The 17,435-nt window shown below is 41.5% G+C and overlaps 1 protein-coding gene across 1 annotated transcript; it reads right to left on the bottom strand.

Annotated features, from left to right (window-relative positions):
* Positions 1 to 863: 863 nt before the first annotated feature.
* On the bottom strand, positions 864 to 17,259 carry LOC134469136 (nuclear body protein SP140-like protein). Its single transcript, XM_063223207.1, has 15 exons — positions 16,915 to 17,259; positions 15,015 to 15,186; positions 14,609 to 14,893; positions 14,313 to 14,471; positions 13,493 to 13,629; positions 13,103 to 13,156; positions 12,856 to 12,909; positions 11,496 to 11,546; positions 10,662 to 10,713; positions 9,287 to 9,555; positions 8,991 to 9,118; positions 6,986 to 7,103; positions 6,722 to 6,796; positions 4,978 to 5,118; positions 864 to 1,466 (listed from the first exon to the last, which is right to left on the bottom strand). Exons 1-15 carry the CDS (start codon positions 17,053 to 17,055, stop codon positions 1,332 to 1,334), a joined length of 1,971 nt encoding a protein of 656 aa, XP_063079277.1. The 5' UTR covers positions 17,056 to 17,259; the 3' UTR covers positions 864 to 1,331.
* Positions 17,260 to 17,435: the final 176 nt, after the last annotated feature.

Below are 17,435 nucleotides of genomic sequence, written 5' to 3'. Positions count from 1 at the left end.
AGTGATCCTTGGTTTCCATATCTTCCCAACAAATAGGTGGCGACCGGCTGATGAAGTGTAGCCACTAGCGCCCTCTAGTGTTGCCCCAGAGGACACACTATGGCCTCTTTCTACATAGGACTTCACTATTACAGAGTTGTAAGTAGTTGTATTAAGTACTCTTACAGATGTAACAACACTAGTGGTATGATATTGCATTGTTTCAAGTTTGTAATATCAAACTGCTTGTGTTGTACTTCTCTAAAACTGAGTAGGCATTCAGAAACCATTGTGATAGGCCGACTGTATTTGTTATTGCAAATGTCCATCACATAACAGAATTTTAATTGTTAACGCATTATTAATGGAATGACAAATGTGATTGGAATTTGTTGTATTTACCAAAACATTCGGGCAGTATGGCACAACAAAGAGCGACATTAACGCATAAAATGAGTACATTCGTCTATCTTAAGAAGCCCATTGGCCTTCTCATCCATGCAAACATCTACACAGATACTCTACATACACACAAACCCAGTAATCACTGGGTTTAAACAGTTTGAACATTTTTTTCAAGTCTGTTAATATGGGCACTGATGTCTTCTTAAGCCCACAACTGGTTCCTTAGCTGAGTTTTGTCAGCAAGCAGTGAGTCCGATTTCAGGCGACCCCATCTTCACCAAAGGACTACGTATGTAGCATGCCCGTGTGGGAAATGGCTCAACAGGGTGATCGGACCAGCACAGACCAGGGTCTCTAGGCCTTCATACCTCCTGACAGAGCACGGTATGAGGTTGAGACACCTTTCACTATTCTGACTTCAGGCTCCACCACCTGGACCCAGGAGCCGGGGTCTGGAACTTCCACACAGGGTTTACGCTACCCTTTAAAAAAGACAAAGCAAACAGCCATTCACTTTGACAGTTATCATAATAATATGTAAGCGGTTGCAAATACTTTTTATGTAAGGGATAACGTTTGGCGAGTATGCCCCATGTTGCTTGCCCGATAGCTATATAGTCCAGTCATGTTAACAAACCAACTGCTTTTCTGATTTTAGAGATGGACAGGGACAATTTTGTGCTTCTGTGTCAATCTCATTTAGGCTACATTTTGAATGTCTGAGAGCAGGTCTTTTGCAATGTTTTCTCTAATCCGGTGTCTTTCTCTGCTTTCTTTCATTACACTGCATTACATTACATACACCCTTTATCCAAAGCAATTTACAAATGAGGACATAATCAGGAACATACAGAGTGCGTTTAGTGCGGAAGTGCATTCAAGTCTTTTGTTCTACATCTCCAACATTTGTCCAATGTTCCTCTCTTACCTTCCAGCTGCTACTGTGGTCATGAATGATGGTGGTCTTCCCTTTTGTCTTTTTTGTCTGTAATTTTCTCTTGTAGGCCTACGTTAAAGACAACGCAGAACTCCTTCTCAAACTTCTTACTGAGTTTCATACCATGTTCTTTCGATGGATTCTCCTAACCAAAGCAAACATACAGTAAGCATTTCCCATCTTACAAATTGAGGTAATAATTGTCGATAAAAAGCATATACTGTATGTTGAGTTTTACTGTAGTGTTGGCAAAAGAAGAGGAAGGATGTAAAATGAAGTTTTGAGATTCACCAAAACACATCTTCCATAAACTCTATTGTATGTAACAACAGCTGAATAAATCCAACTCTCATATAGGCCTACACTCGCCTCCAAAAGAGTTGTCGCCTATCCATCTGTTTGGAATAACAGCTAATAACCTGACTTTCAATTAATCACTTGGCTTCAGAAGTCACTCATATGAAAGCTACAACCCTCCCGAATGAAAATGTCTGCACAAAAATAAATGTCATGCACCAAAGACAGATTGACCCTTTATTGAATACAGACAGGGCAGATTTTCACAAGACAAAAGTTTTGTCGCCTATACGAACATAATGTGAAAAGGAGCAGATAAGTCACTTCAAAACACTTCAAATACGCAGATTGGGTGTCATACTTAATCACTGAATCACTCTCACCTCTCCAGAAAATCGACGTTGGCCTTAGGTGTATGTTTAGGGTCATTGTAATCATGGAAAGCAACACAATGAAAATCAATGGAGTTCAATGAGAGATGGTGACATATTCGCTATTCGTAGAGCAATACATGTTTAACTTCATGATTTAATCAATGACAAAAGCCCTCAAACACCTGCAGCATGCATGCAGCTCCACATAAGAGCTGTATCTGTACCATGTTTCACTTTAGGCACCATTTCTCTTTTTTCATACTCTTCATCTCCAACACCATATAGTTCTGATGCTATCCCATCTAAAATGGTTGATCTTGGGACTTGATTTCAGAGTATGAGTCCCATTAGCCTTCATTTTTGTCAGAATTAGGCCTGACATACTCTTGGCTGGCTTTTTTGAGACAGGACAGTGGGAGAGACTTCTTTGGTGTTAAATGTGAAGAATTTGGAATAAATACATGGTGCCTAAAGTCAAACATGGGAGGGATACAGCTCTTATGTGGAGCTGCATACATGCTGCTGGTGTGTGAGGGCTTTTATCATTGATTACATCATGAAGTTAAAAATGTAGGCCTATTGCTCTACGAATAGCAAATATGTCACCATCTCTCATTGAACTCCATTGATTTTCATTGTGTTGCTTTCCATGATTACAATGACCCTAAACATACACCTAAGGCCAAAGTTGATTTTCTGGAGAGGTGTGAGTGAACCAGTGATTAAGTATGACACCCGATCTGCGTATTTGAAGTGACTTATCTGCTCATTTTCACATTATGTTCGATAGGCGACAAAACTTTTGTCTTGTCAAAATCTGCCCTGTCTGTGTTCATTAAAGGGTCAATCTTTCTTTGGTGCATGAAATTTATTTTTGTACATACATTTTCATTCGAGAGGGTTGTAGCTTTCATATGACTGACTTCTGAAGCCAAGTGATTAATTGAAAGTCAGGTTATTAGCTGTTATTCCAAACAGATGGGTAGGCGACAACTCTTTTGGAGGCGAGTGTATACAGTGAGGAGAATAATTTGATCCCTTGCTGATTTTGTTGGTTTGCCCACTAATAAAGACATGATCAGTCTTAAATGTTATTGATAAAATGTATTCTAATATGGAGAGACAGAATATCAAAAAGAAAATGCAGAAATTAACTCTAAAGAATATATATTAATTGATTTATATTTCATTGTGGGGAATAAGTATTTGATCCCCTGCCGACCATTAAGAGTTCTGATCCCGCAGATCAAATGGCACTTCCAATCAACTTGTTATCTAAATTGAACACACATGTTAATAGTAACCTGCACAAAAGACACATTGAATCTGTAGAATCAGTCATCAGTCAATCAAACTAAACTCGCCAACAAAGACCAAAACGCTGTCAAAGAATGTCAGTGACAAGATTTTAGAACTCAAGAAGGCTGAAATGGGCTCCTGTATATTAAGGAGCAAACTGTCGGTGCATTTCTTCCATATTTTAGGACGTACAAAATGATCATCAAGGCCTGTCTGTGGTTCCGAACAAGATTTGACCTTGTGGGGATTCAATAACCAGAAAAACAGAGATAAAGCACCCTAAAAGTGTATGGGAAGAGCTAGGAAATGATCTCAAGGCAGCTGGGACCTCAATTACTAAGAAAACTATTGGAAACACTTAATACCACAGCGGATTAAAATCCTGCAGTGCATGTATGGTACCCCTGCTTCAGAAGGAACCTGTTCAGGTTCACCTGAGGTTTGCCAATGAACATCAAACTGGATTAGGATATGATTCGGAGGTGCTGGAATCAGATGACACCAAAATCAAACTGTTTGGCATTAACACAACTCGATGTGTTTTGAGGAAGAGAAATGCTGCCTGTGATCCCAAGAACAACACCTTCTCCAACATCATACATGAAAGTGGTAACATTATGCTTTGAGGTTGTTTGTCTGGCCAAGACACAGGACAACTTCACATCATCAAGAAATGGATGGAGGGAGAAATGTAAACGTACAATGCTGCATGCCAAGCTCTTTCCCACCACCACTAGACTGAAGGTGGGTCATGGATTGACCTCCCAATATGAGAATAATCCATAACATACAGCCCAAGCAACGAAGGAGTAGCTCAAGTAGAAGCACATTAAGGTCATGCAGTGGCCTAGACAGTTTACAAACATTAACCCTATAATAATCCTGTGGAAAAGCTCCCATTTGCCAAGCTACAGTCATACAACTTAAATGATTTAGAGATGATCTGCAAAGAAAAGTGGACAAAAATCCACTAAAGGGGTCAAATACTTATTTTCCTCAATGGAATAAAAATCAATTAAAATATATTCTTCAACTTTATTTTCTGGATCTTCTTTTTGATATTCTGCCTCTCCATATTAGAATACATTTTATCAGACTGATCATGTCTTTATTAGTAGGCAAACCAACAAAATCAGCAAGGGATCAAATATTTATTCTCCTGACTATATATAAGATTAAGGAGCCCATTCTCTACTACATGCTTCGTGGTGCCGCTACGATATAGCCTCATTTTTCGTTTGGCTCGTGGTGCCGCTACGATATAGCCTCATTTTTCGTTTGGGTCGTGGTGCCGCTACGATATAGCCTCATTTTTCGTTTGGCTCGAGTTACTGTTGGATTAAGATGACCTGGGCCTACTAGGCTACAGGTTTGTAGCCCCCCACAGAGCAAAATTACACAGACAGCATTAGAATTTCAAACCAGGAAGTTGAGAATAACATGTCTGCCTACTGTTGAGAGTATAAAAAATATATAAATACTTATACAATAGTTATATAATATTTTTCAATACCACATCTTGTCTTATGTCTGCAATTATTGCATCCCCCACCCCTTGTCAGGATGGCGCCCCTAGACTGAAGCCATATTTAGCCTTTGCTTTAATCCTGTCATGGGTGTACAAATGATGCTCCACCACTCATGCTAGTCTACTTCACCCTTTAGTTTTCTCTTCTTGATACTAACCTTGTTGTAGAGGGCATGGTTGGTGAAGATGAGGCGTATGTCTGAGATGAACTCCCCCACTAGACAGTACCTACTCTGCAGCCTCTCCCGAATCTTCCTCAGCCACATGGGCTGGCACACCACTGATGAGTAGTTTGGCGCCTGTTTATCAACGATCAAGAGGATATGGCCTGAAAGTCTCCAAAGACAGAATATTGTACTGTAGGGCCCTACAGCCCTACAAAGGAAAAGTACAGCAACCACATATTTTAGTCATATTTTTTAGTTTTTCAACTGAAAATGGTCTGCAATACTTTGCGATGAAGTCTTTTTTTAAAAGATTTTTTTTTGTTGGTCTTTTTTTGTCTACATTTGATAGGACAGTGTGAGAGGTGGACAGGAAGCGAATTGGGAGACAGACAGGGAGGGGTCTGCAAAGGACCCGGGTGGGGAATCGAACCCTGGTCAGCCGCATGGCAGGCGAGTGCCCTACCGGTTGGCCACGGCAGGGCCTATTTTGTGACAAAGTCTTATGGTCCAAATGTGTCCCGTTTCAGAGATTGCTTTGTCAAATATGCAGCAACTGCAATATCCAGCCTAATACCAGAGAGAGTAGAGAGAGTGGCCCATTGTTTCCAGGTTCTATTATTGGGGGGGAAATCCCCCTTTAGGCAGATCTAGGCAGACCTGAGGACTGTTCTATTCAATGCTAGGAGCATTATGACACGCCCCTTTAGGCAGACCGGAACCTGGTCACGTTAGGTGCCCATAGAAACCTATTATGTTGGCATATCTCTATATACTTAAAGAATCTCTGCTAATACCAAGGCTTCGAAGACATTTTTTCTCAGTTTCGACATTGGCGAAGTTACTGCACTTTGCCTTTGTTGGGCAGAGTACTGTACAGTCAATTAGGTGGTGGGCCCAGTCTCATATCTTGTCAGTTCGTTGGTGTTAAGGAGTGGCAACTTTATTTTTGCTTATGTAACCCCCTGACAACCCATTAATCAATATTTTGGCTGTTGCCATCCTCAAAACTTGCACATTGATTTATAACAAAAACTAGCCGACCGAGTGACGTCACGTCAATGCAAAGTCAACGAGGCAGAATACAGCTAGTGCATGCATGCTACCCGGAACCGTCAGATTTCATGGCAAAAAGTTACAAGTTGGGGGGTAAGTGGGCTCACTTGTTGTGTACATGCAAAAAAAATATTTTTCTCAAACTTTCAGAAGTGCTCTTTTTCGCTGTTAGTGTTCGACTGTCTGACCATCATTGGGCAACGAGAGATAAATGTCAAAAAGAGGACAGGTCTGTTCCCTCAAAGCAATAGAGCAATGAGGTGACGGGGGTAGATCAATTCGCCAAAAAACTATGTGTCAGTAAAGAAATGCAAGCTGTGTTATTTTTTCCAGTAACAGGAAAATTGTCAGGAATGAAATGCCTACGTTGTTTCAATGATTAGGTGAATTATCTGCCTATGAAAAAAGCCCGATATGCGGATAAATATTCCCTTTTCAACTTTGAGGGGCGGAGACTTCCCATTGACTGTGCATTGTGTGACGTCACCCCCAGTCTTTTTTATTTTCGTTATTTTTTAATATCAACGTGCAACTTTTCAGCGTGGCAACAGCCAGAATATTGCTTTACATATTGTCAGGAGGTCATATTAGAAAAATCAAGTTGCCACTCGAGAGTGAGAACGAAACTCGTTTTCTAAAGGAGCTACGAAATCTAGCCCACCGTCTAAATGAATTCACTTACAGTTTTGCAAGGATCAGTGGTGAAGTCTCTCTTCTTATCAGCGTTGAATAGAAACAGGAGAAGATACTGACATTGCTGTGAAAAAGTAAAGACAGACAGACACACACACACCAACAAACACACACACACACACACACACACACACACACACACACACACACACACACACACACACACAGTAGAAGAATCAGAATACGAAGAGGAAGTGGGTTTGGTGAATCCCTGATTGATTGACAACTGTGTTGTCCAATAGCTTGAGCTCACCATTTCATAGCTGGAGATGGTGCTGCCCAGCACCTGTGTCTCGGTCACCGGGGCCTGGTCAGAGTAACGCCACGTCTGGCACTTCGCCCAAATGCAAAATGTACACAGCCACTCTTCCCTAAGTGACACACACACACACAGACACACACACACACACACACACACACACACACACACACACACAAACCACATACATCAGGAAAGCTGACAGGGGGGACAAACGGGGAGTTGTCCCAGGCCCAGGGAAAGAGGGCCCCCAGAATTGGGTCCTCATTACATTGTTTGTATTGTATGCAGTCGACCACACCCGACCACCCAAACACACACACACTAGGGTTTAAATTGGGGCGGAGCCCTCCGGAGCGCAGCTCCGCCTCCTCACCTCGGAGGGACAGCCAAACGGAGCTGCGCTCCTGCTGCCCCACCCTCAGTGTATTCACAGTTCATATATTTTCACCTCTTCTTGAAATATCATATTTTTATGAAAGTTTTCCAATGATAGCAACATAAAATAAGATTAAGGGACTCCCGCATTATTTAAGTTATTATGCATCTGCATTCTGCACATGTGCTGCGAGACACCACAATTTGAGTTTGTAACAACGTTGCAACTTTGCAACAGTTGAGCTGTCTGGAGCGCTTGCTCTTTCTCACAGCTAAAACTACTCCACTTCGAGTTTGTCACTTCTTCAAGCCTGTCCTCCATGCTTTCATGTTCAATGTGCAAAGTTAGTAGGCTAGATACAATGCCTTTTACAAAACGGAGGTAAGCTGTCATTTCATTTGATATCGGCTAGCTTTCAGGCAAAGTTAACCAAACAGTCATGCAGAATAGCGTGGTGTCTGCCTACTTTAACAGCAGTTTGTTAATGTGAGAAAATCAACATCAAGTTTGGGATTTCCGTCCATTGTTCTGTCAGAATGTGTAGCCATTTGGTTGCAGGTTACTTTTATGTGGCCTTAAACATGCCAGGAACGTATTAAAAGTTTTTAGACAGTAATGACAGGGATTCCTGCGTGTCCATAGCGTGGCGTGTAGAGCAGTGCACCGTCTCTCTCGCGCTAGAATTGCTGCAGCAAGTTACAATCTATTGCCGCCTTTTGCCAAAGTTATTGCTTTGCAAAAAAACATTTACTTAATGCGACTGAAGTGTAATTAAAACATATGCACGGAGCGAGATAGCTGAACTAACTATACTACTGAAATAAGAACGCCCCATATAATCAGTCAGCCAAAGGGGCAATCTGTAAAGAAAAGACGTGTCCGAGTGAGAAGATTCTCTGCAGACTCCGCCTGATTTAAAGTGACAGTTTCCACCTTTAAGCACTGTAATAGAACAGCATAGCCTAAGCATGCATTTTTATTCTTTTAACTTTGTTACTTATTAGGCATAAAACGTGCTAATAAATGCATGCTAAACCCATGACATTATAGGAGAATTTAAATCAATCATATGATATTTTAAAACAAATTGTTATTCACATCAAATAATATGAGTTCTTAATAGTCTTAGGTCTACACCTTTGTAGCTTGATGGTGCAGTGATGGTGGTCAGAATTAAAACTTTTTTGCCCCTGTACTGACAGTCCAATAGCATACTGTTGCCAACTGACAGGAGAGAATATTAAAAAGTAGGCTACATAAATGCATCAGGTGTGATACTGGTCTAACTGTTCCTATTTTTTAGCAACCGAATACAGTGAAGAGGGAATGAGGGTACCTTGCTGTTTTTCTCATAACTGAGTAATACATTGATTTATGTATGATATTAATTATGGGCAATAACTTCATAGAATACATGTATTTGCCTGATGGGGAGATGTTAAAATTGTTTTTGTTTTTTTTAAAGCTTTTTTGACCGCGAGTGAAGGGCTCCCCCACCTCCCAAAAGCCAATTTAAACACTGCACACACACACACACACACACACACACACACACACACACACACACACACACACACACACACACACACACACACACACACACACACACACACGACTTACCCAGGCACAGCCGATGATGGAGAGGGGAGGTGGCAGCTTTTGTGGAAAGACTTGGGACACTCACTACAAAAAAGCAGCTCTCCTCCCTTACCACAGGTGAAACAGCGGCCATCATTGTTTCGCTCCTTCTGTTTGCACCCACCCACACACACACACACACACACACACACACACAGATCAGAAAATGTGCTCAAACACATACAAGATGCAAAGATGCATAACACACACACACACACACACACACACACACACACACACACACACACACACACACACACACACACACACACACTAACCTGAAGTGAAGTGGTCTTTGCGCTGTATCCTGATGAGTGGGCCACACTTGACACAGTACTTCCTTCATCCATGGGTGTGAACTCCTCACTATTGGTGACATGCTCACCGCTTGCGTCTGCTAATACCCACTTTTCAGATTTCATCAGCCTTCTTTTCTTCTTCTTCTTCTCTTTCTTCTCTCCTTTCTCCCTCTTCTCTTCTTCCTCTCTCTTGACATGTACCTTGCTTCTGTACTCCTCCTTCCCACTGCAGTACTGGCTGGGGCCATCTATCATACATTATATTACATTACATTACATTACATTGCATTTGGCAGACGCTTTATAACCAAAGCGACTTTCAAAAGAGGACATAATCAAGCCAACATCACAAGCAAACAGTATACAGAACAACAAGTGCAGTTGCAAAGAGGGGTTAGTTTTTTTTTTTTTTTTTTATTAAGAGTAAATAACGAGTACACACAAACACACACACACAAACTAAACTAAACATCATGTCAGGAGTCTGCCCTGGGGCAACACCAGGCAAGGCAAGGCAAGGCAAGTTTATTTATATAGCGCATTTCATACACAGGTGCAACTCAATGTGCTTCACAAAGTTAACAAATGTAAATGAAAGGAAACAGGGAAGAAAGAAGGAAATGAATTAGAGTCAAAAAGCATTTAAAAACATTAAGATAAAACATAAGGTAAAAATAATAATAAAATAAAATAAAATGAAACAAATTAAATAAAAAATAAAAATAATAAGAATAAGTAATTTAAGCTAGGGGAAAGCATCTGAGAACAGCTACCAGTACATACACATAAATAGAGAACACACACACACACACACACACACACACACACACTGTAAGAATTGTGTTCACAGGTGGAAGATAGACACAGAGGCAGAGATTTGTCAATCATGTTCAGAGTTTACTGAGGATACTCAGGTCATTACAACGATACAGCTTAATCAGTCATATCATCGGAGAAAGGTGCATTTCTGCCCTCCAAGTGTCTGTAAGGTAGTTTTATTGAACTTGTCTTGTCAGTTTTAATTGGCTGTCCTGATCGGGTGATCCTGACAGAAGCTACAGAGTACCTTCAGAGACTTTCATGATACATTTGTAACATACCTTAACAATGGCTTAGTGTGTCTGAACGTACTCTGCAGCCCCTGTGTTCTGTTTGTATCAAAAGAGGAATGTTCTTAGGTCTCCCGATAAGGGCACACAAGCTAATGGTCTTGCTAGTATATATTCTATATTCCTACAACACACATAAAACGTTTGGGTAACACACAGTGGGGAACAAACATATATGACGCAACACAGAAACTGTTGAGAGGAAGGAGAGGGAAGCGTGATCTGTGTCTGAGCTGATGACTCACTTGTGTCCCGCTTCTCGGGGCTGGCAAGGAAACCGTCTATTCTCATTTGGACCTGAGAACAAGAGCAGACTGGCATCATGTGAAGTAGGGTCGACCTATAGGGCTGGACTGGGTGAGAAATAGGACCCGGGCACATTTGGCTTAAAGGGGTCCCTCATAATTAGCGCCGCAGAACTGGCCCACCAGTGGACCTTTTTAAAAAAACATTTTTGAAAATAGGGCCCCACGAGGGTGCGGGGCCCACCGGGAAATGCCCGCTCTGCCAGATGGCCAGCATGAACAGCCCTGCTGCAAGCTGCCACACTAAGTTTTAAACTTTCAGAGCATCTAATGCTTTTGAAATGTAGTTCACCCGAATGCACTTTTGTCACGAGATGACCTTCGCACAGTTTTCCCGCTGTATCAGCAAACTTCTGTTGCCATGGTGAATTTCTGTTGCTAAACGCGAACATGCTCTACCGTAGTCTGACCAAACCCATGCCTAACCCTAACAGTAAAGCAATGTTTCTGCTTTTTTACAGCAGACAACAAGGGAAATGGTGAACTGTGCCCACAACAAAACAATCCCTAAACTTAACCTGTCAATGAGGAAATGTTTTCACACTTACAGTTACAAAAAAACTACCAAGACAAACACGGCTATGTAGATTTATTGGGGACCAAAATGTCGCCCCCACTAAGTACCATTATGATGATTTCACTACCTTAGTGGGGACATGTGCCCCCCACAATGGTTATCAGGTGTAAACACACACACACACACACACACACACACACACACACACACACACACACACACACAGGGTTATGTTTTAAGTGAGTGTTGTGCTGTACCGTCTTTCTGGGTGTTGCAGGGTCCGTTCTGGTGTATGGTGGTGAACAAGCCTGTGTGGAGGGCAGAGGGGTTACAGTGCAGTACATAGGTCTACACACAGATCATCATCTTTCATTTCACACAAGGCAAGGCAAGTTAATGTGTATCTACATATATTATCATCAAAAATATACCCTAGCTGATGCTTCTTATCCAAAGCGACTTATAGGTATTATGAAAAATTTGATACAACTCCTATAGAAAAATGTTGGATTAGGTGCCTTGCAAGTGTTACAAGTTCAGTGGCAACTTTAGACAGACCTCGAAAGCGGTTGAGCGAGGCACTGTTGATTTATTTTAATTTGACTTGAGAAGGTAATTAATTCACTTGAAAGTCCTTCTTTTTGTCCCTCCCTTTTGCCCCCTGTTAGCGTTAGTTCTGGCAGACCACGTAGTCGACGCTCCCTTTTGCCTATTGGCTGACGCCGACCTAACCCCTACAGCAGTCCTCTAATCAGCTGCGCTTTAGTTAATCAGCTGCTACTCGCAATTGGATGCTGGCTTTTGGCGCGCTTTATTTAAACTACCGAATTTGTTTTCCTGTCATTGCTTTTGCTGCTTGTTTTGCACCCACCACCTCCCCTGCTCCACCAGACTTGTCATTGCCAAACAATGTCATACTGTTGTCATTGTTGCTTGCTCTGTTCTAGGGGGTATGTTGCCTTTCCAGCTAAATGGAAGGCACTCCACCTGAGGATGCGGCTGTTCCCTGTCTTGTCTTCCATGGAGCTCATGGAGAAGCCGGGGAGCTTCCTCCGAACAGAGCCATACCGCCAAACACAATATGCAATCAGAAATAAAGCTTCTGAAATGTATCTCTGTTTCTCGTCTCATTTTTGACTAGAGTGGATCTGACAGAACTGTATTTACAGACGTAATTGTATTGTTTTGTCAACACCTGTTTCTCAAACTGACATCCAATCTGGATCAGGCACTGCTGAGTGACAGTGCAATTAACACACAATAACACTACATTCCCTTCAGTGAGTGTCATAATGTTGACTTTGGTATACAAAGATACAAATATATGTTTTCCTTGCTTTGTGTACAGTATTCCCCATATTCTTGCACAATTCAGACAAAGACAGTGTAAAGTACTTCGACAGTTAAATGTGCACACACACACACACACACACACACACACACACACACACACACACACACACACACACACCCTGCATACCTCAAACAAACACGGATATGCTTTTCATGGCCAACTTTCACAATATATTGTAGGCTGTGGATTGCTACATACATAGGCCCTACTGTGTGTACGGGGGATTTATATGTGTGTGCCTGTGTGTGCCTGTGTGATCGTACCTTCTTGCTTGGGGATATGGAGTCTGTACTGGTGCGTACACTAAGTGAAGGAGCCTGGGAGGAAGTTAGAATGTTAATTTGCATACTTACTTTTTCAAATTCAAATTCACTGTCTCTCTCTCACACACGCTGCACACACACACAGAAAGAAAACACAAAGAAACACAAAATACAAAGAAAAACAAACAAATAAACAACCCACACACATATAAACTACAAAGAAATACCTGCCCTAAAGGATCTTTACCTGCACTTTGGCAGCTGATCTCCTTTGATGTGTGGGACACTTTAGGAGGTTTGCCTACAAGAAAATCAAACAAACCGCTGAAATATAAATTGAACACCCACTGTACTTCTACACTTCTTAGTGTTAAAGTAAAAGCCAAAACACACTTTTGTTTCATGTGAGATAAGGAAAAAAAGAACATTTTGAGGTTAAAAAAATAGCACCAAAGGCAAGACAATATTAGGAATAGCAGCCAACAGAGACCAGGTCAATAGGGACGGAGGGTTCTCAGTGGTTGGTTAATGTCCTATACTATATTCAGTTATACAGTAATTCTAATACCTATGGAAATGTCTTTTGACTAAGAAGTGTTGGATGAATGATCACAGTCATAAACTCTTGTCTTGTCACCTGTATGAGCTTCATGAGAGATGTCTTTCCGTAGCGTATGCTTGTCTTCCAGTTTTTACACCGCTCTCTGCCACCCAGCCTCTCAAAAGCCGTACCACTGTACCACTGATGATCCGCGAGAATAAAGGACTTCTCTCCTGCGGAGCAAGTATGTAGACAAGGGCACATTTTTTTAAAAATTGCCATAAATGGCGCACCAAAGCACACAACAAAATTACATGTCTGCATTCAATTAGGTAGCCACAACAACGCTAACCTGGTATGACCCGCCCTTTCTTTTCATTCGTATGAAAAGGTTTATCATGGGTGGGTCATACCAGGCAACAAGGCACCCTGGGAACAGGGTTTCATCATCACATTGTGTGGTTTTGAACCAGTAGCCCAGGTCCATAAACTGTGGCCCACTCATGCTGTTTGGTCCGCACCGGCTATCAGGGGTTCCCAACCTATTTCTGACGGGACCCTCTTTTGGGCCCAAGTGGGGGTTTCTCTCTCTCTCTCTCTCTCTCTCTCTCTCTCTCTCTCTCTCTCTCTCTCTCTCTCTCTCTCTCTCTCAACCCCCATCCCCTTCCACATTCCAAATGCCAGACATTTCTCGTCCATTAATATTGCTAAATTTTCTTTTGAAAAGATGCGGTAATCGCTGTAGTTGCAATCGCTGTATCTTGCGGCAGAGCCACAGGCTTTGGCCCATTAACATGTAAAGCAATTACTGTTGACAGTCCTTTAGTGAGCCTCCGATGGTAGCCACAACAGCAAGGTAGTACTAAACTGTGTCTCCCATACACAATCAGCAGAAATGGTAGAAACAATATCTCACCTCTAGCCAGTTTTCTTGTGTCAAGAACACCCCTCTTGTCCCCACAGGTGACAGGTATCAGGGATTTTTGTGAGCACTTCCTCCACTTGTCCTCTTTCCCTGGCTTTCTCAGAGGAGAGCCTGAGGTAAAACGGGAGGGCTTGGAGGATGGAGAGCCAACTGAGATATACAGAGCATTTTATGATGTGATGATAAGGACAGAAAATGTAGCAATTACAGTACATGAAGTGTGGACATAACCGCTCAAAATAAATTGTACGTTTTTAGTGTATTGAATGTGTGTGCTGTGCACTTACGGTGACTTGAGTGCTTTGGTTTGAATTTCTTCTTCCCGCTGATCTCACCCTGAGAAGGCCCTGCTCTGCCTTCCTTCTCCCTCTTCACACTGCTGCTGACTTTTCTCTCCATCTCCTCCATCTCTGTCTTCACCTGCTTTTCTTTCCCGTCTTTATTTCTCCTCAGGCCACTCTCCATCCTCGCATTCTTCTCTTTTCTATTGTCTTTATTCTTGCCCTCTGTGTCATTCTGTCTGCTCGTGCTGCCTTGCTTTGAATGCTTTTTGGAGAGTTTTATCAAAGACCCTGGAAAAGATTAAAGAAACATATTCAATTACTTACAGTGTACAGCACATATGTCCAATGTAAGTACCATGAAAGACAAGCATAAACCAGAGAGACGGAGCATCAGAGTGCAAAGACCCACCACATGTGAAAATGTCCTTCAGATGTCTGAATACTGGGTACTCCTTCAACATGTGTTCTTTAAAGACACATGACCAGAATTTCACACATTTCGGCTTGTCCCTCTCCAGTTCCTCCAGCATCTCATACAGAGCACTCTGCGTCTCCTCCTTGCTCTTCATCTTGGCCACTCTCTAGGAACAAGATACTTGATCAGTTGGCTTGATCACTTGATCATTTGCAGTGTTTGTGCTTTCAGCTTTTCAGTCTGGTGCCTTTGGCCATTTTGAGTGACTGGGGTGAAGGTAAATTGGGCCACTTTTTGGTAAATCGCTTGGGAAACTAACAAAATAACATCTATGTACATATATAATTAATAGCTACTATATTCCATCATTTTTGTGTTGGAATTATGTTATAAAACATAATTATTTAGGCCCCACGTTGTGACAACTTTTTTGGAATGAGCAGCTTCAGCTAAATTGGGCCACCTAATCAGGTTAAATGGGCCGGTTAAATAAAAAAGGGAAAAAGTCAATCATTCATCATTCCTTTCGATGCTAAAACACAATTCTGTATAGCCACATGTCTCTGGACAGTGTTCATTCTATTTTTTCACTTTTTCTGTCTCCTCTTTTTTCATATGCATTGATTTCTTTTCGCCTGCCATCTTGCCTCATTTTTTCTCCAAAAGTACACAAACATAGCTATCTCCAGCTAGCTAACAGCTAACACCCATTGGTTATAATGGCGGCCCAATTTAGCTGAACACACATGGCCCATTTTAACTTAAGGGGGGTCAGGTAAATTGGGCCGCCAACATAAACCCCTTTTTCCTTTAAAGGGACACTGTGCAGGAAATGGACAAAAAAGGTACTGCAACTATGCTGTCCATTGAAACTGGGCTGCCTATTGCCAAATTTGATCTTTACATGAAAGTTTACTAAGTAATAAACACATATTTCCTAGTATGGTCCAAGTAGAGTCATTTTTGCAGCTAAAAATGGCGGACCATGGAGAAGACTCCCCTTTTCATGTATGAAAAGTACAATTTTTAGAATTTGATGGTGGTGGTAAGTATTCGTGAAAAAGATAACATTAGTGAATGGGCAGCATGGATTCTGGAAATAAGCAACTAAAAATCTCACACAGTGTCCCTTTAAATGAAGTTAATATATCAAACTACCACTAACCTATTTAGTCTGATACAAGCAACACTGATAGCCTACCATACGTTTTTTTTAATCTATTTGCATGTTTGAAAATAACTACAGTGTATATGATTCATATAATATTCAGCCAGATTTGGCATGCCAAGCTACTTAACATGCATTTTCCTCATGCAGACAATATTTGAATTACTGCCCATCCCACAATAGCAACCAAAAAACAATCAAATCAACTGTTTCTTGTCAAGTACAGTCATGGCAACAATTAAATATCCTTTGACATTATTGGCTCTCATTTTCAGAGGGGCTGAGACCACAGTCCAAACCTTAAGCGGCCCATTCTACCGGATGGCCCACTTTAATGTCACCTATGGTTACAGGTGTTAACGGGTTAAAGCTTTTCAATGGACTTGATCGTAGCCTACTGATTCCCTTTTCTTTCTTTCTTTCTTTCTTTCTTTCTTTCACCTTTTTTTTAACCAAAAAATCAAAGGTGTCAGAAGCAAGTTTGAAAACATAGCGTGCAAAGCACTCCACCAAAGGGATAGGCGGCCTACAATAAACTGTACAAACCAGTTCATGAACATTCAGCTGTGAATAAATTAATGTCTCAAACGACGCATAGGCTTGGCTGCAGGGGAACGCGCAGCGCGCGCATACACGCACCGTAGACTATGCGAAATGTAAGACCATTTTTTTTTCAATGCTATCAGGTTTTGCTTCAATGTATAGGTTTAGTATTGATGTGCTTACCTGATATGTATGCTCTGATATCAGGTCATAATCTTTTAATTGACGAAGGAAAGTACGCGGTTGGTCTATGCACGAAATTTCATTCTTCTTCCGATGGAAACAGCGCAATAACTCATCTTCGGTCAGAACACGGGGATACATGTTCACTGCCGTTTTTTCAACATGAAGTCACAGACTAGGCTAATTTGAAAAAACAAACAATATACAAACAAAAACAAAAGTTTACAAAATAGCTCCAGTCCTGTGATGTAACGGGAGATGAGCAGGAAGACAGCAGGAAGATATGTGGAGTGACGTAAGGAAAATGAAAGTAATTTAGACTTGAGTGCTGTAGCCTATTCAAAGGGTAGGTCTTTTTAAAAAGTGCAATCCCTCCCCTATCGTGCCATTGAGATAGGCCTAGGCAGTGCGCATCATTTGCCACATGCATTATAGACTACCTAATGAATAGCACGATTGGAACAAATTCTTAACAATGCAGTGGTCCGTTGCCATTCTTTTTTAGAGAAGAGGAGACGAAA

This window comes from Engraulis encrasicolus, chromosome 18 (genome assembly GCF_034702125.1).
Source record: "Engraulis encrasicolus isolate BLACKSEA-1 chromosome 18, IST_EnEncr_1.0, whole genome shotgun sequence".
NCBI lineage: Eukaryota > Metazoa > Chordata > Actinopteri > Clupeiformes > Engraulidae > Engraulis > Engraulis encrasicolus.
This window is presented reverse-complemented; position numbering and strand designations above follow the sequence as displayed.